This window comes from Monodelphis domestica, chromosome 3 (genome assembly GCF_027887165.1).
Source record: "Monodelphis domestica isolate mMonDom1 chromosome 3, mMonDom1.pri, whole genome shotgun sequence".
NCBI classification, from domain to species: domain Eukaryota; kingdom Metazoa; phylum Chordata; class Mammalia; order Didelphimorphia; family Didelphidae; genus Monodelphis; species Monodelphis domestica.
Window position 1 is genome coordinate 113,472,845 of NC_077229.1, and position 16,503 is coordinate 113,489,347.

Sequence of the window (16,503 nt, forward strand, 5' to 3'; positions counted from 1 at the left end):
CACCAATACTATCAATACAGCCACCTCCAGAGCCTAAGCCAACCCTTAAAACTGCAGTTTCAGTGAGAAAGGCCTAAAATACTAGTGCTTTGAAGGCTGGAGGTCTACCCAAAGTTCAGATTCTTCCTCCCAGGCATCCTGCTCCTGTATAGAAGCCATTTCCTCTTTCTCATTCCACCTCTAGCTCCTGTCCAAACCCTCCTCTTCCAGCTACATTACTGGGATACCAACTAAAAGTTTCTTCATGTTAGGAGAGGGTCGTCAATATCTGTAATCCATGATGAAGACCAAAGGAGCAGACCCTGTGGCTCTGCCCCTAACATATTGACCACCCATTCACTTGCCATTGTGTCTGGGACTGATTAAATGGTGAGGGTATGAGTTGATTAGCTATCCAAATACATTGGTGATTTGACAGATTTCTTCAGTGTGACTACTTTTCATATCAATAAATCATAACCTTTTGTGCCTATTTATCTTTTGCCATTCCTGGCACTGTCTTTTGATAAAAGATGCACCCAGTGCACTAGAAATCTTCCTGGCATTCATTTCATTTCAGGAACAATCTTATTCTCACTTCTTTTAGTGACATATTTTCTTGCTGGCATCTTTTCCTTCCCTGTTATGTTTGAATCATTTAAATCAGAGAATACTCTGCTGAGTATATGACCAGCACAATTCTTTATATTACCTCACATTTCAAAATGTATGGCTGTGTCCACTGAGGCTTGAAGTCTGTCCCTTCTTAAGGAATTCTTATTTGGAAAAAGTAACTACATTTCAAGGACAGGAACAGGATCTTTCTAACAATGGTTCAGATCATATAGAAGTTCAGGCCTCTGATTCAGGTATTTATGTTTATAAAAAACAATATCACAAGCAATAGGGAAGACATTAACCTAGTCATCTAAGGTAGAAAACCAAAATGAATTAAAAAGAACCTATTTCTTAGTTTATGGCCCTGAAAACTGGATAGAGAGTCCACTGATATTTGTATATTGCCTAAAACTGAGTCAGAAGATGAGATTAGGCTAGATCAAATTTGTGAAGCTGCCAAGTGATTACAGTGATCACAGGTTTCTCACGGCCACAGAAGTTTTTTTAACATCAAAATTGTACTTTATACATTATAACTACACATTGTGAAACAGCATAATCTTTTAAGAGAATGTAATTTAGTTAAGGGAAGTGACTCTTTTGCTTCAGTTTTTGTGTCCTCAGCATTTAGCTCAGTCTGACACATGATAGGTACTTAATAAATTCTTTTTGAATTAATGAATTAAAAGAGTTCAGATTATGAGAACCCAAAAGAGCAATGGAAAAACCCAGTGGGCATAAATACTTTGAAGCCTATTATTAGGATGGCTTATTTGGAAGAAAGTGGAATGATAGACACCATCAAACCCTAGCAAAGGAAATGAGCTAGCAATGTATTTGGAATGAAAGAGCCTGAATAAAGCCTCTGTCACATTGGGTTGTTGTTTGGAGGATTTATGTAAACATATGGACAAGAATTGCCCAGTTTAGGAAAGATTTTTTGTCTGCTGGGCTATTGTCTTTACTACTCACTTTCTCTTTGAAATTTGAAATCATTGCATTTTGACAATATCCATCAGACTAAAAGATTTCCAAACTAAATTATTGATTACAACTCAGTAACCCACAATTCACATGCTTAATTTGAAAATATCTGAAGGCATAGGATCCCAAATTGTGAGCTGGCAGCAATCTTAGAAGTCATGACATCCAACTTCTTTTTTGTAGTTACAGAAATTAGGCCCAAAGAGGTTGAGACTTTCTAAATGTCAAATAGTTAAAAAGGATAGAACCCAGGTCTTCCTGAATCCCAGTCTAATTCTATTTCTGTGCTGCCTTTCTAGATCATCTAGCTTGACCTTTCACTCAATTCATGAAACATTGCTATACAGCATGCTTGTGATGTGGTTATCATTTCCTTAATGATGGGTAGCGCTCTATCTTAAAAACATACATCTCTTTCCTTTGTTGGATAAATCTGACTGTTAAAATGTTCTTTATTTTTTAAACTAAGTTAATTTAATTAATTTAGAATATTATTTTCATGGCTACATGATTCATGTTCTTTCCCTCCTCTCTTCCCACCCTCCTCCCACAGCCAATGAGCACCTATTTCCATATTATTCATATTTGCACTAGGGTGATCATTTATAAGGACAGGATAATATGCATCAGCCTAAACGATTTCCAAACTAAATTATTGATTACAACTCAGTAACCCACAATTCACATGCTTAATTTGAAAATCATAGAATGTGAAGGGTCTATATCCCCAATCATATCCCCATCAAACCATGTGATCAAGTAGTTGTTAAAATGTTCTTTATCATGAGAATTGAAATCCACCTGACATTGGTAATAGTTGTCTCTTGTGAGACTAGGAAGAACAAGTTCAATTTATTTGGAACATATGGCCATGGTTACTATTGACATCCTTGTAGCACTTTAATACATATAAAATTCTCTACCTGTAGGATTTCCTGTGAATTTCAAAACCATCCTGAAAGAACTACTCCAAGTATTATTATCCTCATTTTATAGATGTAAACTGAGATTTGGAAAAGTTAAGTGGCTTGTCAATGGTAACATAACTAGTGAGCATTAAAGTCAGAATTTGAATCTCTGTCTTTTTTATTTATACATAATTCTAGGTCCAGAGTCAGAAAACCTTGTAACATGCCCTAGCTCTGTGACTTAGAGTAAGTTATTTTACTTCTCTATATTCATTTTCCTCATTTAAATGAGAGTAAAACTTGGACTACTTGCTTATGAGAAAATTCATGGCAAAAGCTTTTTAACCACAGAGTGCTATGTAAATATCAATGATCATTACAATAGTACTACTACATGGGTGTTATTAATCAAAATATTGTTGCAAGAGGCATCACAGAGATAAAAACTACCCTACTATAACCTTTTCCCCAGACAGTTTGTAATTTAACTATAAACATATTCCTGAAATTGCCAAGCACTTTCTTTTCACATCTGCTTTTGGAAATAAAGAGAAACCTTTATTTGGATACATTTTTTAAGTGATTGAAAGGTGAAAGTCATTAGTTTCTTTGGACTTTATAGTAGAGGTCTTGTCTTGAACTTATCTTGACCTTTTTAGTGAAACAGGAAATGTTCTGACCTTTATCTTTAGGGCAGAATTTAGAAGGATGGGCAGGAATGCTATTTCAGAGGAAGTAGGGAATCGTTTCCCCAAATCAAACCAATCCTTATTGGACTCTACACATTCATTTGTCCACAGGAGTTTCATTGTTAGGAAGTATGTTACTATATATGATTCTGTTTGAAATTTGGTGATTTATTGACACAGAACCTAGACTGAGGAAGCTCTCATGATGACTATCAACATTTCTTTTGTGAGTTTAAATTTAGAACCTTAGAATATGAATTGTGAAAGGAATCTTAATACATAATGTTAGACTTCATAAAGGAGAAAGTTGTTCGTAAACCAGGAATATTGGAATATTAAAACTCAGAGACCCAAGAATATTATTTTTTGGAAGGATCTAGAACACAATACTTGGTTCAGGAAGGAAGCTTCAAGTTCTTCAAGTGCCATTACTCATTTTGCAGATGGAATGTAAGAATTCCATAGATGTTCAATAGCTTTACCAAGGTTACATGGCTAGTGAGTAGCTAAGTCAAGATTTGAACCCAGGTCTACCAACACCAAATCCAGTGTCATTTTCTTTATAACATGCTCCTTACATAGGAAAAAGTGCTCTAGGAAGAGTACTGACTAGCTAAAGAACATGCCATGTTATGTGGGACAACTTAGATTTGAACACTAATTTTTTTTCTCAATCTAGTGCTTATGATGTTCATGATATCATCAATAAGTATTATTATCATTATACATATATTGTGTGCCAGGAAGTCTGCTTAATACTGGGGATACAAAGAAAAAGCAAAAAGATTCTCTGATTTAAATAAGCTTATGTTTTAATGGGTATGATAGCATGTTCATTATAAACATGTATAGAATCATTCGTAAATATATGTATATAGCTGCATACATTAAGTGAAAGGTAACCTTAGAAGGGCAGGTACAGCAACTTTGGAGACTGATCAGGAAAAGCCTGCAAAAGAAGATAGAGCTTGAGGTAAATCCTAAAGGAAACCAGGCATTCAAAGAAGGGGAGCATTGGAACAAAAGCATTTAGAGGAGGAAGATAAAGGAGATAGGGTTCACGGTGAAGCCACAGCCAATGCAAAATCATGGAGATATGATATAAAGTCATATGAAAGGAAGAACAAGTAAACCAGTGTGCCTGGGGGATAGAATGCCTGGAGGATGATGTGTAAAGATACTAAAAAGATGTTGTAAAGAGCTTTAAATGGCTGTCAAAGGAGCTAATATTTGGTTCTGGAGATTATAAATAGCCATTGACTATTATTGGATTGTGCCAAGATATTATCAGAGGTATTATTTTGGAAAAGAGCTTTGTGGATGATGGATTGACCTGGGGAAAGACTTGTGGTATGGCAGTCGCTTAAGAAGCTATTATAGTAGTCCAGGCAAGAGATGACGAGATATGATAAATGTAAGGAATTAAATTAAGGGTTTGACTAAAGATATGAGAATTCTAAATTAATATTATGGTTGCCAATTTAAAAATAGTATAGCTCAAGCCAAAATGACTTTTAGTAGCTTTATTTACAAAGAGATCGAAAGAGTAAAAGTAGAGATATGTTAGAAGAGAGGGTAGGGAAGATGTCAAGCCTATCACACTAAATATTGCCATGGTGCTCTGCTCAGCACTGCAGGGCTTCTTAACCCTCAACTAGAGGGGAAGGACTCTCTGAAACTAATTTCTCTCCAGAAGCCAGGAAAGGAAAGCCAGTTACTCACTCACCCAAGAAACAGTAAAATAGCCAAGGTCCCAAGTTGAAACCAAGGTCCAAGTCCAGAGTCACCTCCAAGAGACAGGTCATTAGCCAAAGCTCCCAAGCCCAAGACTCAAGCTGAAGGTGACTCTCTAGTAGAAGATGATTAAGACTTTTTTAGTCCTTTTTGACCCTTCCCCTCTTCACAGGGGCCAATCACAGCTTCCAAATTGCCTAGAAGTGCCCAGCGGGGACTGGGAGTGTGAACTCTTTAAGTAAGTGACTTGTGAATTCTCGTACTTGTTGGCTAACAAAGTGTTAAATGGGGTTGTTTTCAGTTTTTGGTTGATTAATTTAAAAGTTGCTGATTGATAGATAGAGTAAGTCTGACTCACACTTCACAATATCTTTGTGAATGGAGAGAGGGAGATGTATGTGAGAGATGTTGTAGAGAAAGAAACAGTAAAGTTTGGCAACTCACTGGATATTTGCATTGATTGAGAGGAAGGAATTGAGCATGATACTGAGGATCTAAGTCAGGTTATGAAAAGGGTGGTGGTGCTCTCAATAATAAAAAGGAAGTTTTTGAAAGGATGGGTTTTTGGAGATGGAGATAATGATTTCTTTTAAAAATCTCATAAACCAATACCTACCTTCTTATTACAAAGTATCAATTATAAAGAAAAGAATATTAAGGACTAGCTATTTGGGTTAAGCAATTTGCCCACAGTCACATTGCTAGGAAGTATCTGAGGCCAGATTTTAATCTAGGTACTCCTGATTCCAGACCTGGTGATTTATCTACTGTGCTACTTAGCTGTACCTGAAAGATGATTTTTATCTGGGATATGTTAATAATTAGTGAATCGACAAACACTTAATGTGAGAGGCAAATGAATTAAGTCCTGGGGAAACAAAAAAAAAGTCTGAAAACAGTTCCTGCCCTCAAGGAACTCATATAATCATATAATCACTATATACTCACACAAGTTCTATACTGGGTAAATTTTAAGTAATTCAGAAATCAGGCAGTAGCAATTAAAGAGAGTCTATCTTCTCCCTATAATCCCCACCCCATCCCAAAAGGTAGAATATAAAGTAAGTCTTAAAGGAAATGGAGCAGAGATATATAGGGAAAGCCTTCCATATGCAGTGGATAGCCAGTAAAAAGTCATGGAGTTGGAAGAAGGAGTGTCATGTGTGAGGACAGCCAGAGAGGGCCAAGTTTATTGTATCATGGTGTATGTGAAAGAATAAATTGTAAGGAGACTGGAAAGGAAAAAAAAGAGAGCCTAGTTTTGAAAGAATAAGAAAGTGAAATAATATTTTCATATTTTATCCTATGGGCATTAAGAGCAACTGGAGTTTATTAAGAGAGTGGCAAGGTTAGACCTGTGTTTTGGGTATGATCATGTTGTCAGTTGAGTGTAGGATGAACTAGACTGAGGAAAGACTTTAGTCATTGAGATCAACCAGCAGACTATTGCAATAGTTTAGGCATAAGGTGATGAGGGCTTGCAAAAATATGTTGAACAAGTTGTAGGAAAGAAAGTAATGTATATGAAAGATGTGCTGAAGGTACAAATGACTGGCCTTAACAGCATATTGAATGTGTAAGGTGAAAGAGTTAGGAGATGAGGAAAAAACTGGAAGGATAGTGGTACCCTCTACCATAATAAGGAAATTGGAAATAGAAGTGAGTGTATGGAGAAAGATAATGAATTCAGTTTTAGATATGTTGAGTTTAAGGTGTATATGAACTAGTTCTGAATGTCCAGTAGATAATTGATGATGTGAGACTGGAGATCAGAAGAGGCTGCTCAGCTCTACAGAAATTGATGAGAACGCTAAGCAGTAAGATAGTATAGAGGGAGAAGAGAAGAGCCTTTAGGTGATGAATGGGAGAAACTTGGAAGGAAGATCCAATAAAAAAAAATGTGAGCATGACATTAGAAGGAAAACTAAGAGAGAGCAGTGTCACAAAAACCTAGAAAGATTATTCAGGAAAAGAAAGTGATCTATAGTGTCAAAGGCAGCAGAGAGATGAAAAAGGATGAGATCAACAAAAAAATCATTAGATTTGTCAATGAAGTGACAATTGGCAACTTTGGATAATTTCTTGTAATATGATGTTAAGGCTTTTATTTTTTTCCAGGCTTTCAGGTAGACCAATAATTCTCAAATTGTCTCTCTTGGATTTGTTTTCCAGGTCAGTTTGTCTTTTCAATGAGATATGTCATGCTTCTTTCTATTTTTTTTTATTCTTTTTATTTTGCTTTATTAATTCTTGTCTTATGAGATCATTAGCTTCTACTTGCCCAATTCTAATCTTTAAAGATTGGTTTTCAGCTACGATCTTTTGATTTCCCTTTTTGGTTTGGTCTATCCTACTTTTCATGGCTTCCAGCAGGTCAATTCTGGTCTCCAAATTGCTTATTACTTAATTTGATTTTTGTGCCTCTTTTTCAATGTGTGCAATTTTGTCTTTTAAGCTGTTATTTTCTTTTTATATTACTTTCATTTCTTTTTCCCACTTTTCTTCTATCTTTCTTACTTGGTTCTTGAATTCCTTTTTGAGTTCCTTGAGAGCTTGCTACCAATTTCCATTTTGGGGGGAAAGTTTGGATGTGTTTGCTTGTTTGTCACTCTGCTGTTGCTTCTGTATTTTGCTCCTTTTCTCTTTCTCTCTTTTTCTCTCTTCTTCCCAGGGTCAAAAGCTTTTTTTTTTTTGCTGCTGATTATTCCTTTTGCGCTACTAGTGGATTGGGGTTCCTACATGTTGATGGACATTACTTTCTTAGCTTCTGTCTTGCAAGGCTTTACCTTGGGAGTATCTTCCCTTCCCAGTCAGAAATCTGAGTGAGGAGGGCAAGTAGCTCTGTGATGTTCTTTGTGTAGCAAACTTTAAAGCATTTTTCCCTGAGACTATATTTTCAGTCCCCAGCAGTTTTTGTCAAAGCTGGGATCTTTGGGTTTATCAAATAATAGATTGCTGAGGTTATTTGCCCCATGTCTATTACATTGATCCACCCTTCTAGTTCTTAGCCAATACCAAATTATTTTGACGATTATTATTTTATAGTACAGTTTAAAATCTGGTACTGCTAGGCCACCAACCTTCACATTTTTTCAGTAGTTCCCTTGATATTCTTTACCTTTTGTTCTTCCAGATAAATTTTGTTAATATTTTTTCTAGTTCTCTAAGATAGTTTTTTGATAGTTTCAGTGGTATAGCATTGAATAAGTAAATTAATTTAAGTAGGATTATCATTTTTATTTTAGTAGGTTGGCCTACCTATTAGCAATTAATTTTTTCCAAATTTTTTAGATCTAATTTTATTTGTGTGAATCATATAATTCTTGCATTTATCTTGCAAATAGATTCCTAAGTATTTTATATTGTCTAGTGATTTTAAATGGAGTTTCTCTTTTTAATTCTTGCTGTTGAGTTTTGTTGGAAATATATAGAAATGCTAATGATTTATATGGGTTTATTTTGTATCCTGCAACTTTGCTAAAGTTATTAATGATTCCAACTAGTGTTTTTTTTGTTGATTTTGTAGGATTCTCTAAGTATACCGTCATATCACCTGCAAAGAGTGATAATTTAGTTTCCTTATTCCTGCTTTAATTCCTTTTCTTCTCAAACTGCTAAAGTTAGCATTTCAAGTACAATATTAAATAATAGTGGTGGTAATGGGCATTCTTGCTTCATTCCTGAACTTATGGTGATACTTGCTGATGGCCTTAAATAAATATTATTTATTATTTAAAGGAAAGGCCCTTTTATTCCTATGTTTTGTAGTGTTTTCAGTAGGAATGGGTGTTGCATTTTGTCAGAGGCTTTTTCTGCATCTGTTGAGATATATGATTTGTTAGTTTTATTGTTGATATGGGCAATTAGGCTGATGGTTTTCCTAATATTTAAAAGGCTTTGTATTCCTAGTATAAATACCACCTGGTCATAATGAATAATCCTTGTGATATATTGTTGTAGACTCTTTGCTAGTATTTTATTTAATATTTTTGCATCAACATTCATTAAGAAAATTAGTCTGGAATTTTCTTTCCCTGTTTTTGGTCTTCCTAACTCAGGTATAAGCCCCATATTTGTGTCATTAAAATAATTTGGTAGGGACTCCTTTGCTTATCTTGACTAATAGTTTGTATAATATTGGAATTAATTGTTCTTTAAATGTTTAATAGCATTAACTTGTGAGTCCATCTGGCCCTGGAGATTTTTTCAGGGGAGTTCATGGATGGCTTGCTCAATTTCTTTTTCTGAGATGAGATTATTATATTTCCTCTTTTGCTAATCTAGGCAATTTATATTTTTGTAAATATCCATCGATTTCACTTAGGTTATCATATTTATTGTCATATGATTGGGGAAAATAGCTCCTAATGATTGCTTTAATTTTCTCTTCATTAGAGGTGAAATCATCCTTTTTTAAGTATTGGTAATTTGATTCTCTTCTTTCTTTTTAAAAAAATAAAATTAACCAATACCTTTTTTTTTTTATTAAACCAACTCCCAGTCTTATTTATTACCTCAAACGTCCTTTTAACTTTCAATTTTATTAATTTCTCCATTGATTTTTAGGATTTCCAATTTAGTCTTTAACTGGGCATTTTAAATTTGTTCTTTTTCTAGTTTATTTTTAGTTGCATGCCCAATTCACTGATCTGCTTTTTCATTACTTTGTTGGTGTAGGCACTCAGGGATATAAATTTTCCCCTGAATACTGTTCTAACTGCATTCCATAAATTTTAATATGTTGTCTCCTCATTGTCATTTTTCAATGAAATCAGTGATTGTTTCTATGATTAGTTCTTTAACCCACCTATTTTGAAGAATTAGATTATTTAATTCCCAATTAATTTTTAATTTGCCTTTCCACAAACCCTTATTGATTATAAATTTTTTTGCCTTATCATCTGAAAAAGTTGCATTTAATATTTCTCCTTTTCTGCATTTGGTTGTGAAGTTTTTATGCCCAAGTATATGGTCAATTTTTGTATATGTACCATGTGTTGCTGAATGAAGTTATATTCCTTTTAACTCTATTCAGTTTTCTCCAGATATCTATTAAATCTAACTTTTCTAAAATTTAATTCACTTCCTTTACTTTTTCTTATTTATTTTTGGTTAGATTTATCTAGTTTTGATAGGAGAAAGTTGAGGTCCCCTACTAGTATAGTTTAACTATCTATTTCCTCCTTAAGTTCCTTTAGTTTCTCCTTTAAATATCTGGTTGCTATACAATTTGGAATATATATGTTAACTACTGATATTTCTTCATTGTCTTTATTACCTTTTATCAGGATATAATTACCTTCCTTATCTCTTTTAATCAGATCTATTTTTGCTTTAGCTTTGTCTGTGGTCAGAATTGCTACTCCTGCTTTTTCTTGTCTTGATTGAATTGATTGATTGAAGCCCAGTTGATTCTGTTCCAGCCTCTACCTTTACTTTTTGTGTGTCTGCCTGCCTCAAATGTGTTTCTTATAAATAACATGTGATAGGAGTCTAGTTTTAAATCCACTCAACTATCCATTTCTGTTTTATGGTCAAGTTCACCACATTTACATTCACAGTTATATTTACCATCCGTGTATTCCCCTCCATCTTGATTTCATCTTTTAATCCTGGCCTTTTTCCTTTTACTCTTTCTCTCAACACCAGTGTTTTTGCTTTTAATAATTTGCTCCCTTGCTCCTCCATTCTTATTCCTCTCTCTTCTTATTCCCCTCCTTCTTCTATATAAGGTCTTTTAATCATCCTCCTACTTCTCCCTCTCTTATATTATTGCTCTCCCCACCACCCTCTTTCTTATTCTTCTTCTACTTCTCTCTAGAGTAGAGTAGAATTCTATACCCTAATGAATTTGGGTGTTGATCACTCTCTAAGCCAACTCTAATAAGAGAAAGGTTAAAATAGTGTCCATCACCACTCTCATATTCTCCTTCACTGTATTAGTATTCCCCCACCCCTTGTGCCTCTTTATTTTGCTCAATTTTACTTCTCTCTTCCCCTTATTCTTAATACACTCCTCTTTTTCACTCCTAGATTTATTTTACATATCATCCTAAAGAGATTACTACCAGATCCCGCTGTCTTTTTATACTACTTCTATTTACTATGATAATGATGACAATTTTCAAGAGTTACAGTTATCATCTTTCCATAAACTAATATAATACAATTTGACCTTTTTGAAGCACTTGCATTTTTTCTTTTACTTACCTTTTTATGCTTCTTGAATTTTGTATTTGTATTTCAAATTTTCTATCTCTAGTTTTTTCTTAAGGAATCCTTGGAAATTTTTCTATTTTATTAAATGATCATACTGTAGAGTGAAAGAATATAATCAATTTTGCTGGATAGATGATTATTAGTTGTAAAACCAGTTCCTTCCAGAATATCATATTCCAAGCTTTCTGTTCTTTCAGTGTAGAAGCTGTGCAGGCAAAGAGATCTCATATGCCAAACTCATAATGCAACTTCTTGAGGCCGTACAACTGCCCAAGGAAGTGGCAATAATCCACTGCAGATCACACACAGATAATAAAGATCATTTTCCCTTAAGAAACCACAGATCTGATATTACAGCAAGATTTGGAACTAGAGAAGGATCTCTACATGTATTGAATTTCTCACTAGTTGAACAGGACAATCTAACTAATGCCTACAATGAACAGGGAATTCAATCATGGATAAAGAACTTAGGGGCAAAACAAATAATGGGCATATGGTTTTCACACTAGGCAAGCCCATCCTGCCTAGAATGTTATTCTATCACATGTGCAATACAATACATGCACAAGAATACTATGGAACCCAAGCCATGATCAATTCAGTTAGATGATTTTGGACTGCACCTGGAATATCCTCATATGCCATAAGAGTCTGTCAAAAATGTAAAATTTGTATGCAGTTCAATCAGGGAATTTATAAGACCAAAGGGTTAGGAGGTCATCCCTTAGCATATACTCCAATTGAATGCATACAGATAGATTTTATCAACTTCCCAAAAGACAAAGGGTATAAGTATTGCTTTGTGTTCATAGACAGAATGACTAGATGGCCAGAAGTTTTTTTCTGCCAAAAATAACAATGCAGCATTTGTGATCAAAATCCTATTAAAAGAAATTATACCTAGATTTGGGATTCTCACAAAATTGGACTTGGATTGTGGGAGTCATTTCACTCAATATTAAATAAAATTTATAAAAATCTAGGAAAATAAGCAACATACCATGTACTGTATCCTCCCCAAAGTTCAGGGCAAGTGGAGAGATTAAATAAAGATATCAAAACATTAATAGGTAAATTTTGTACAAAGACACCTAATGAACATTCTACCATTGAATGTAGAATGAAATGAACAGACATTCTACCATTAGTTCCATTCCATCTTAAAACAAGAACCAGTGGAGATCTACACAGCTCTCTATTTGAGATGCTATATGGACACACAATTTGTCAAGGAAGGACTTGTAAACCAGCTTACATTGCAATGATCAGAGGAGATTGTCAATTAACAAAATATATACAAGCTTTACAAAAAAGAATAGCAGAGTTGCATGAAATGGGCTTGATACAACAAACAGTACCCCGGAATACAATTTACATAACATCAAACCAGGAGACAAAGTATACATAAAAAATTCCAATAGAAAATTGACTATAGACATAAAATGGACTGGACCACATGAAGTATTGCTTACTACCCCAACAGCTATAAAAATTGCAGAGAAAGACTCATGGTTCCACTGTTCCCTCATAAAACCAGAAAAATCCAACATCACTGTAACAGACATAGAAGAAGAAGGTAATTAGACAAAAGATAGTGCTGAGAAATGAAAACAAAAACTGATTAAAATCAAAGTACACCACAAAGAAAGAATAGTGACACGTAATGTTTGAGACAATGAGTTCCCAACAGTCAAGCATGCCACAGCGACAAGAAGACAACTTTCCAGCCCAGGAGAAAAGATTTTAAAGCACCCCAGAGGAAAAGCATCAAGAAAAGCTACTAGAGAGAAGAAACAAAGAGGAAAAGTTGAAATGGACAGCTAAGACTTTGAACTTTGTAAATTTGTTTATACAAAAAGAGGACAAATGGAAAATGGGACTTATATATAAGACTGAGTGTGGAGAAATCATAAAACAAAATTAATTTCACATATTAGAGAAATAGTATGCAACACTCCATGACTTGGAAGAAAGAAGAGACCCATCAGTCAACATGAGAAGTAGAAATCTGAAGAAAGTATCCATTCAACACAACACTATTAGACACAAAACACAAAATCACAAACTGACATATATTGGGAGATCTCATGTAAATAAACAAGTGTCTGAAATTGCATTTATGCAAAATGTAAATATGTATATAGTTAGTCCCATAAGGTCTTAGGCAATTAGAAAGATCAATTGATATTTCTGTTTTACTGATGTAAGGATGTGGGAACAATGTATATTATTGTATTATATGTAAATAATCTCTGTATATAATGTATATATTAGTTTTAGGTTAGTAACATAGTGATAGAGTCTGTAAATATGTAACATAACATGTATATATGTTGTACAGAAATTAGGTTGCAAATTAGACTAGGGACTTAGAGAATAGTTAAAATAATTAGGGAATAGATTAGGAGTTAAGATTAGACATAGGCTAGATAGTTATACTTAGGAATACACTAAGCTGCATTTGCAGATAGTAAACTTTTAATTGTTTATTGTAAAGTTGATGCTGAAATTGTTTAATGGAAATATAGATAGATAAAATAGTTTGCAAATAATTATAAATAAATAAATAGCAAAAATGTTTGTATTAGTTTAACTTAGCAAGAGTAAGTAGTATTAGCATTAAGATTCTAATTTCTTTGTAATGATTTTGTTCAAACAGGCATTGTACTGAATTTACTATAAAACCCCAAAACAATCCTTAACAAAACTTTTCCTTAGAAATAATTCCTTAGAGTAGATAAGTTTAGCATAGAATCGTGACAGAGTAATTGAGGGAAGTTTATTATTTTGGGGGAGAGTAGTTAGAAAGTAGATTTAGCTTGGTAAGTATAATAAATATAAGTGACCTTGGGAAGGTCACAACAAAAAAAGGGATGATTATGGAAAGGAAAACTGAATCAAGCTTGGTATTTTCTGCCACTGAGATGGACCAAACATCAATTGGAATGTTAGAGTGAAGATTGATGGACAGCAATGACAGTTGGTGGGGGGATCGTTGACTTGGAGAGTGGCAGTTGCTCTCGAGGGACTCTTTTCCTGGCCCTTGGACTGGAAGGAGTGCTCTCTCCCTGTTTCTGGATAAAAGTACCTCCATTCCTGAATTTTTTCCAACTGTGTGCTCTACCTGGATTCTTGTGATTGTGTCATCGAACAAAAGGATTTAAGGGGAGTGGTTTGAACCATAAGGCCGGTCTTTAGGGATGTCAGCCCAAAGAGACAGGCCCAACCAGCTCTTAAGGTCAGAAGCTTTTCTTCCTCTTGCTGTCTATTGCTAAGACTTTGAATTTAGGAAAGCTAGCATAGATTAGCATCGACAGGAATAAAAGAAACCCTCCACCAGCTTGCAAGGCCTGGCCTCAGCTCAAATACTGAAAGAGACTCAAACTCAATCTGTGGCAAAGTATAGGGAACCCCTCTTCCCTCTACCCTGATACCTTCCCCATCCAAACTTGTTATTAAATTCATCTTGATAATAACCTGCAGTTAAATAACCTGAAGTCAGATAAGAGGACTCTCATTTCAGGGGGACATAGAGGAAGCAGAACCTATGGACAGCCATTCAACCATAAATGGTCCTTATCAGACCCCTGCCAGATCGACCTTGGTGGGGGCAGGAGAGAGGCTTGTCCCTCAGGGGGATCCATGCCCACCTGCCCTGGGGTATCTTCAACATCAATCAATAGAGAAGACATCCCCTCAGGCTATCATAGTTGGCCCATTTCTCAGGAACCACATTTTTCAAATATAGCCTCTTAGCAGGGGGTATCTCTTTCCTTTTACCTCCTCACCAGCATCCATATTCCCTCTATCCCTTAAACTCCTCCATTCCCTGTTACAAAAACTTCCTTATCCCCTGTACCTTTTCAATCCTGTATAATTCCTTTAACTATTACAAAAATAGTATTTGATTTGGAATTTAAAGGATGGATAGGAATTCACAAATGAAAGAAGGGGGAAAAAAGAGTCTTATAAAATGTATGGTCTTATGTGGCATCATAGGAAAAGTACCAGCTATGGAAATTGAGATATATGGGTTTGAAATCTGACTCTGACCTTTAGCATATCTTTTTATCTCACTGACAAAAGGGGTATAATTATATCTACACTATTCACGTAATATTATTGTTTCAAAGAAAGTGCTTTATAAACCTCAAAATAATATGTTTGTTTGGGTCACTATTACTGTTTTCATTGTTGAATTAATTATGATCTCTGTCAGAAGAGGGAATTCCCATACTGACAAAATCATAGATCCTTAAAGCATGTAAAAGCATATATTTTCTCTTTGCAAAATGGAGATTACCCTGAGACTATTAGCATTTCCTTTACATCACAGATCCTTTTCCAAGTGTGAATCTCTAAATTTATCTTAGTTTCTGTGTAGGATCTCAGTTGACTCATATCTAAGGTCAAGGCATTATTATAACTATATTATTTAAATATTATTAATTCATTAAAGTGTGATGGACTAGTTTGAGAGTTACTGAGTCCCATAATCTTTGAAGTCTTTTAACAGAGACTTGAAAAACACTTTTTGGATATAGTGTGGAAAGAATTCCTTTGGCATAAAGGTTGAACTATATTGCCACAAATGTCCTGTCTAACTCAAATTATGTGATTTTTGTGAATGATCATAATATTTGTCATAATATCTCATGTTGACTTGGATCGTTGGCTCCAGGCCTTTCCGAGAAAGAGCCCTACTAACTAGTTCTTTTTTGTTTTTTCTCCTATTCCTTCTTGCAGAATGGCGATTCAAGTAGACAAGTTCAACTTTGAGAGTATCTCAGAGTCTCCTGCAGAAAGGACTCAGTTTACAAACCACAAACAACTTGAAGAGGAGAGGCAGGAAGCTCGGGGTTTGGAGATCAACAGCAAGTTAGACATCCACTGGAATATCATATCCTTTGGGAGGTGACAGAATTGAATATTAATGAAAAATGCTTCAGCAGTTTACTAAGTAACTTAATATTAATTTTTTTTAAGTATATGAGTTGTTGAAAGGGAAACCAAATAAGCTACTTAATTATAGATTCTTAACTATTACTTGTGCCATAAATAGCTCAGAAATGTCATGATGGGGAGGTCTGAATAAAATAGATGTTGTTTTTTCTTTAAATTATAACATTTTAAAAGCTGTACATAATGAAATATTGATTTAATGTGAGAATCAGGCTTTTGAGGTTTTATGGTCTCTTTGATTTAGAAAAAAATAATTATTGGCAACTCTGATTTTAGCAGTTTGTTGTTAAAGGGATCCCTGTTCATTTATGGGTTGGGCTCTATGCCCTAGAAGGTCCTTTCCAGTTCTGAAATTCTATGATACTATTAGTCCTTTGTCTTCTCCATGGCTTCAGAGTGGGGAGGTA

General features: G+C 34.6%; 1 protein-coding gene across 3 annotated transcripts in view; it reads left to right on the plus strand.

Annotated features, from left to right (window-relative positions):
- The window catches only part of TRAPPC9 (trafficking protein particle complex subunit 9), a 1,102,825-nt gene that overhangs the window by 705,677 nt on the left and 380,645 nt on the right, over nt 1-16,503 (plus strand). For all 3 annotated transcript variants that reach the window (XM_056820755.1, XM_056820756.1, XM_056820757.1), the window contains one exon: nt 15,881-16,033. In XM_056820755.1, the coding sequence (XP_056676733.1) occupies nt 15,881-16,033 (153 nt within the window). The remainder of the gene's footprint in view (nt 1-15,880; nt 16,034-16,503) is intronic.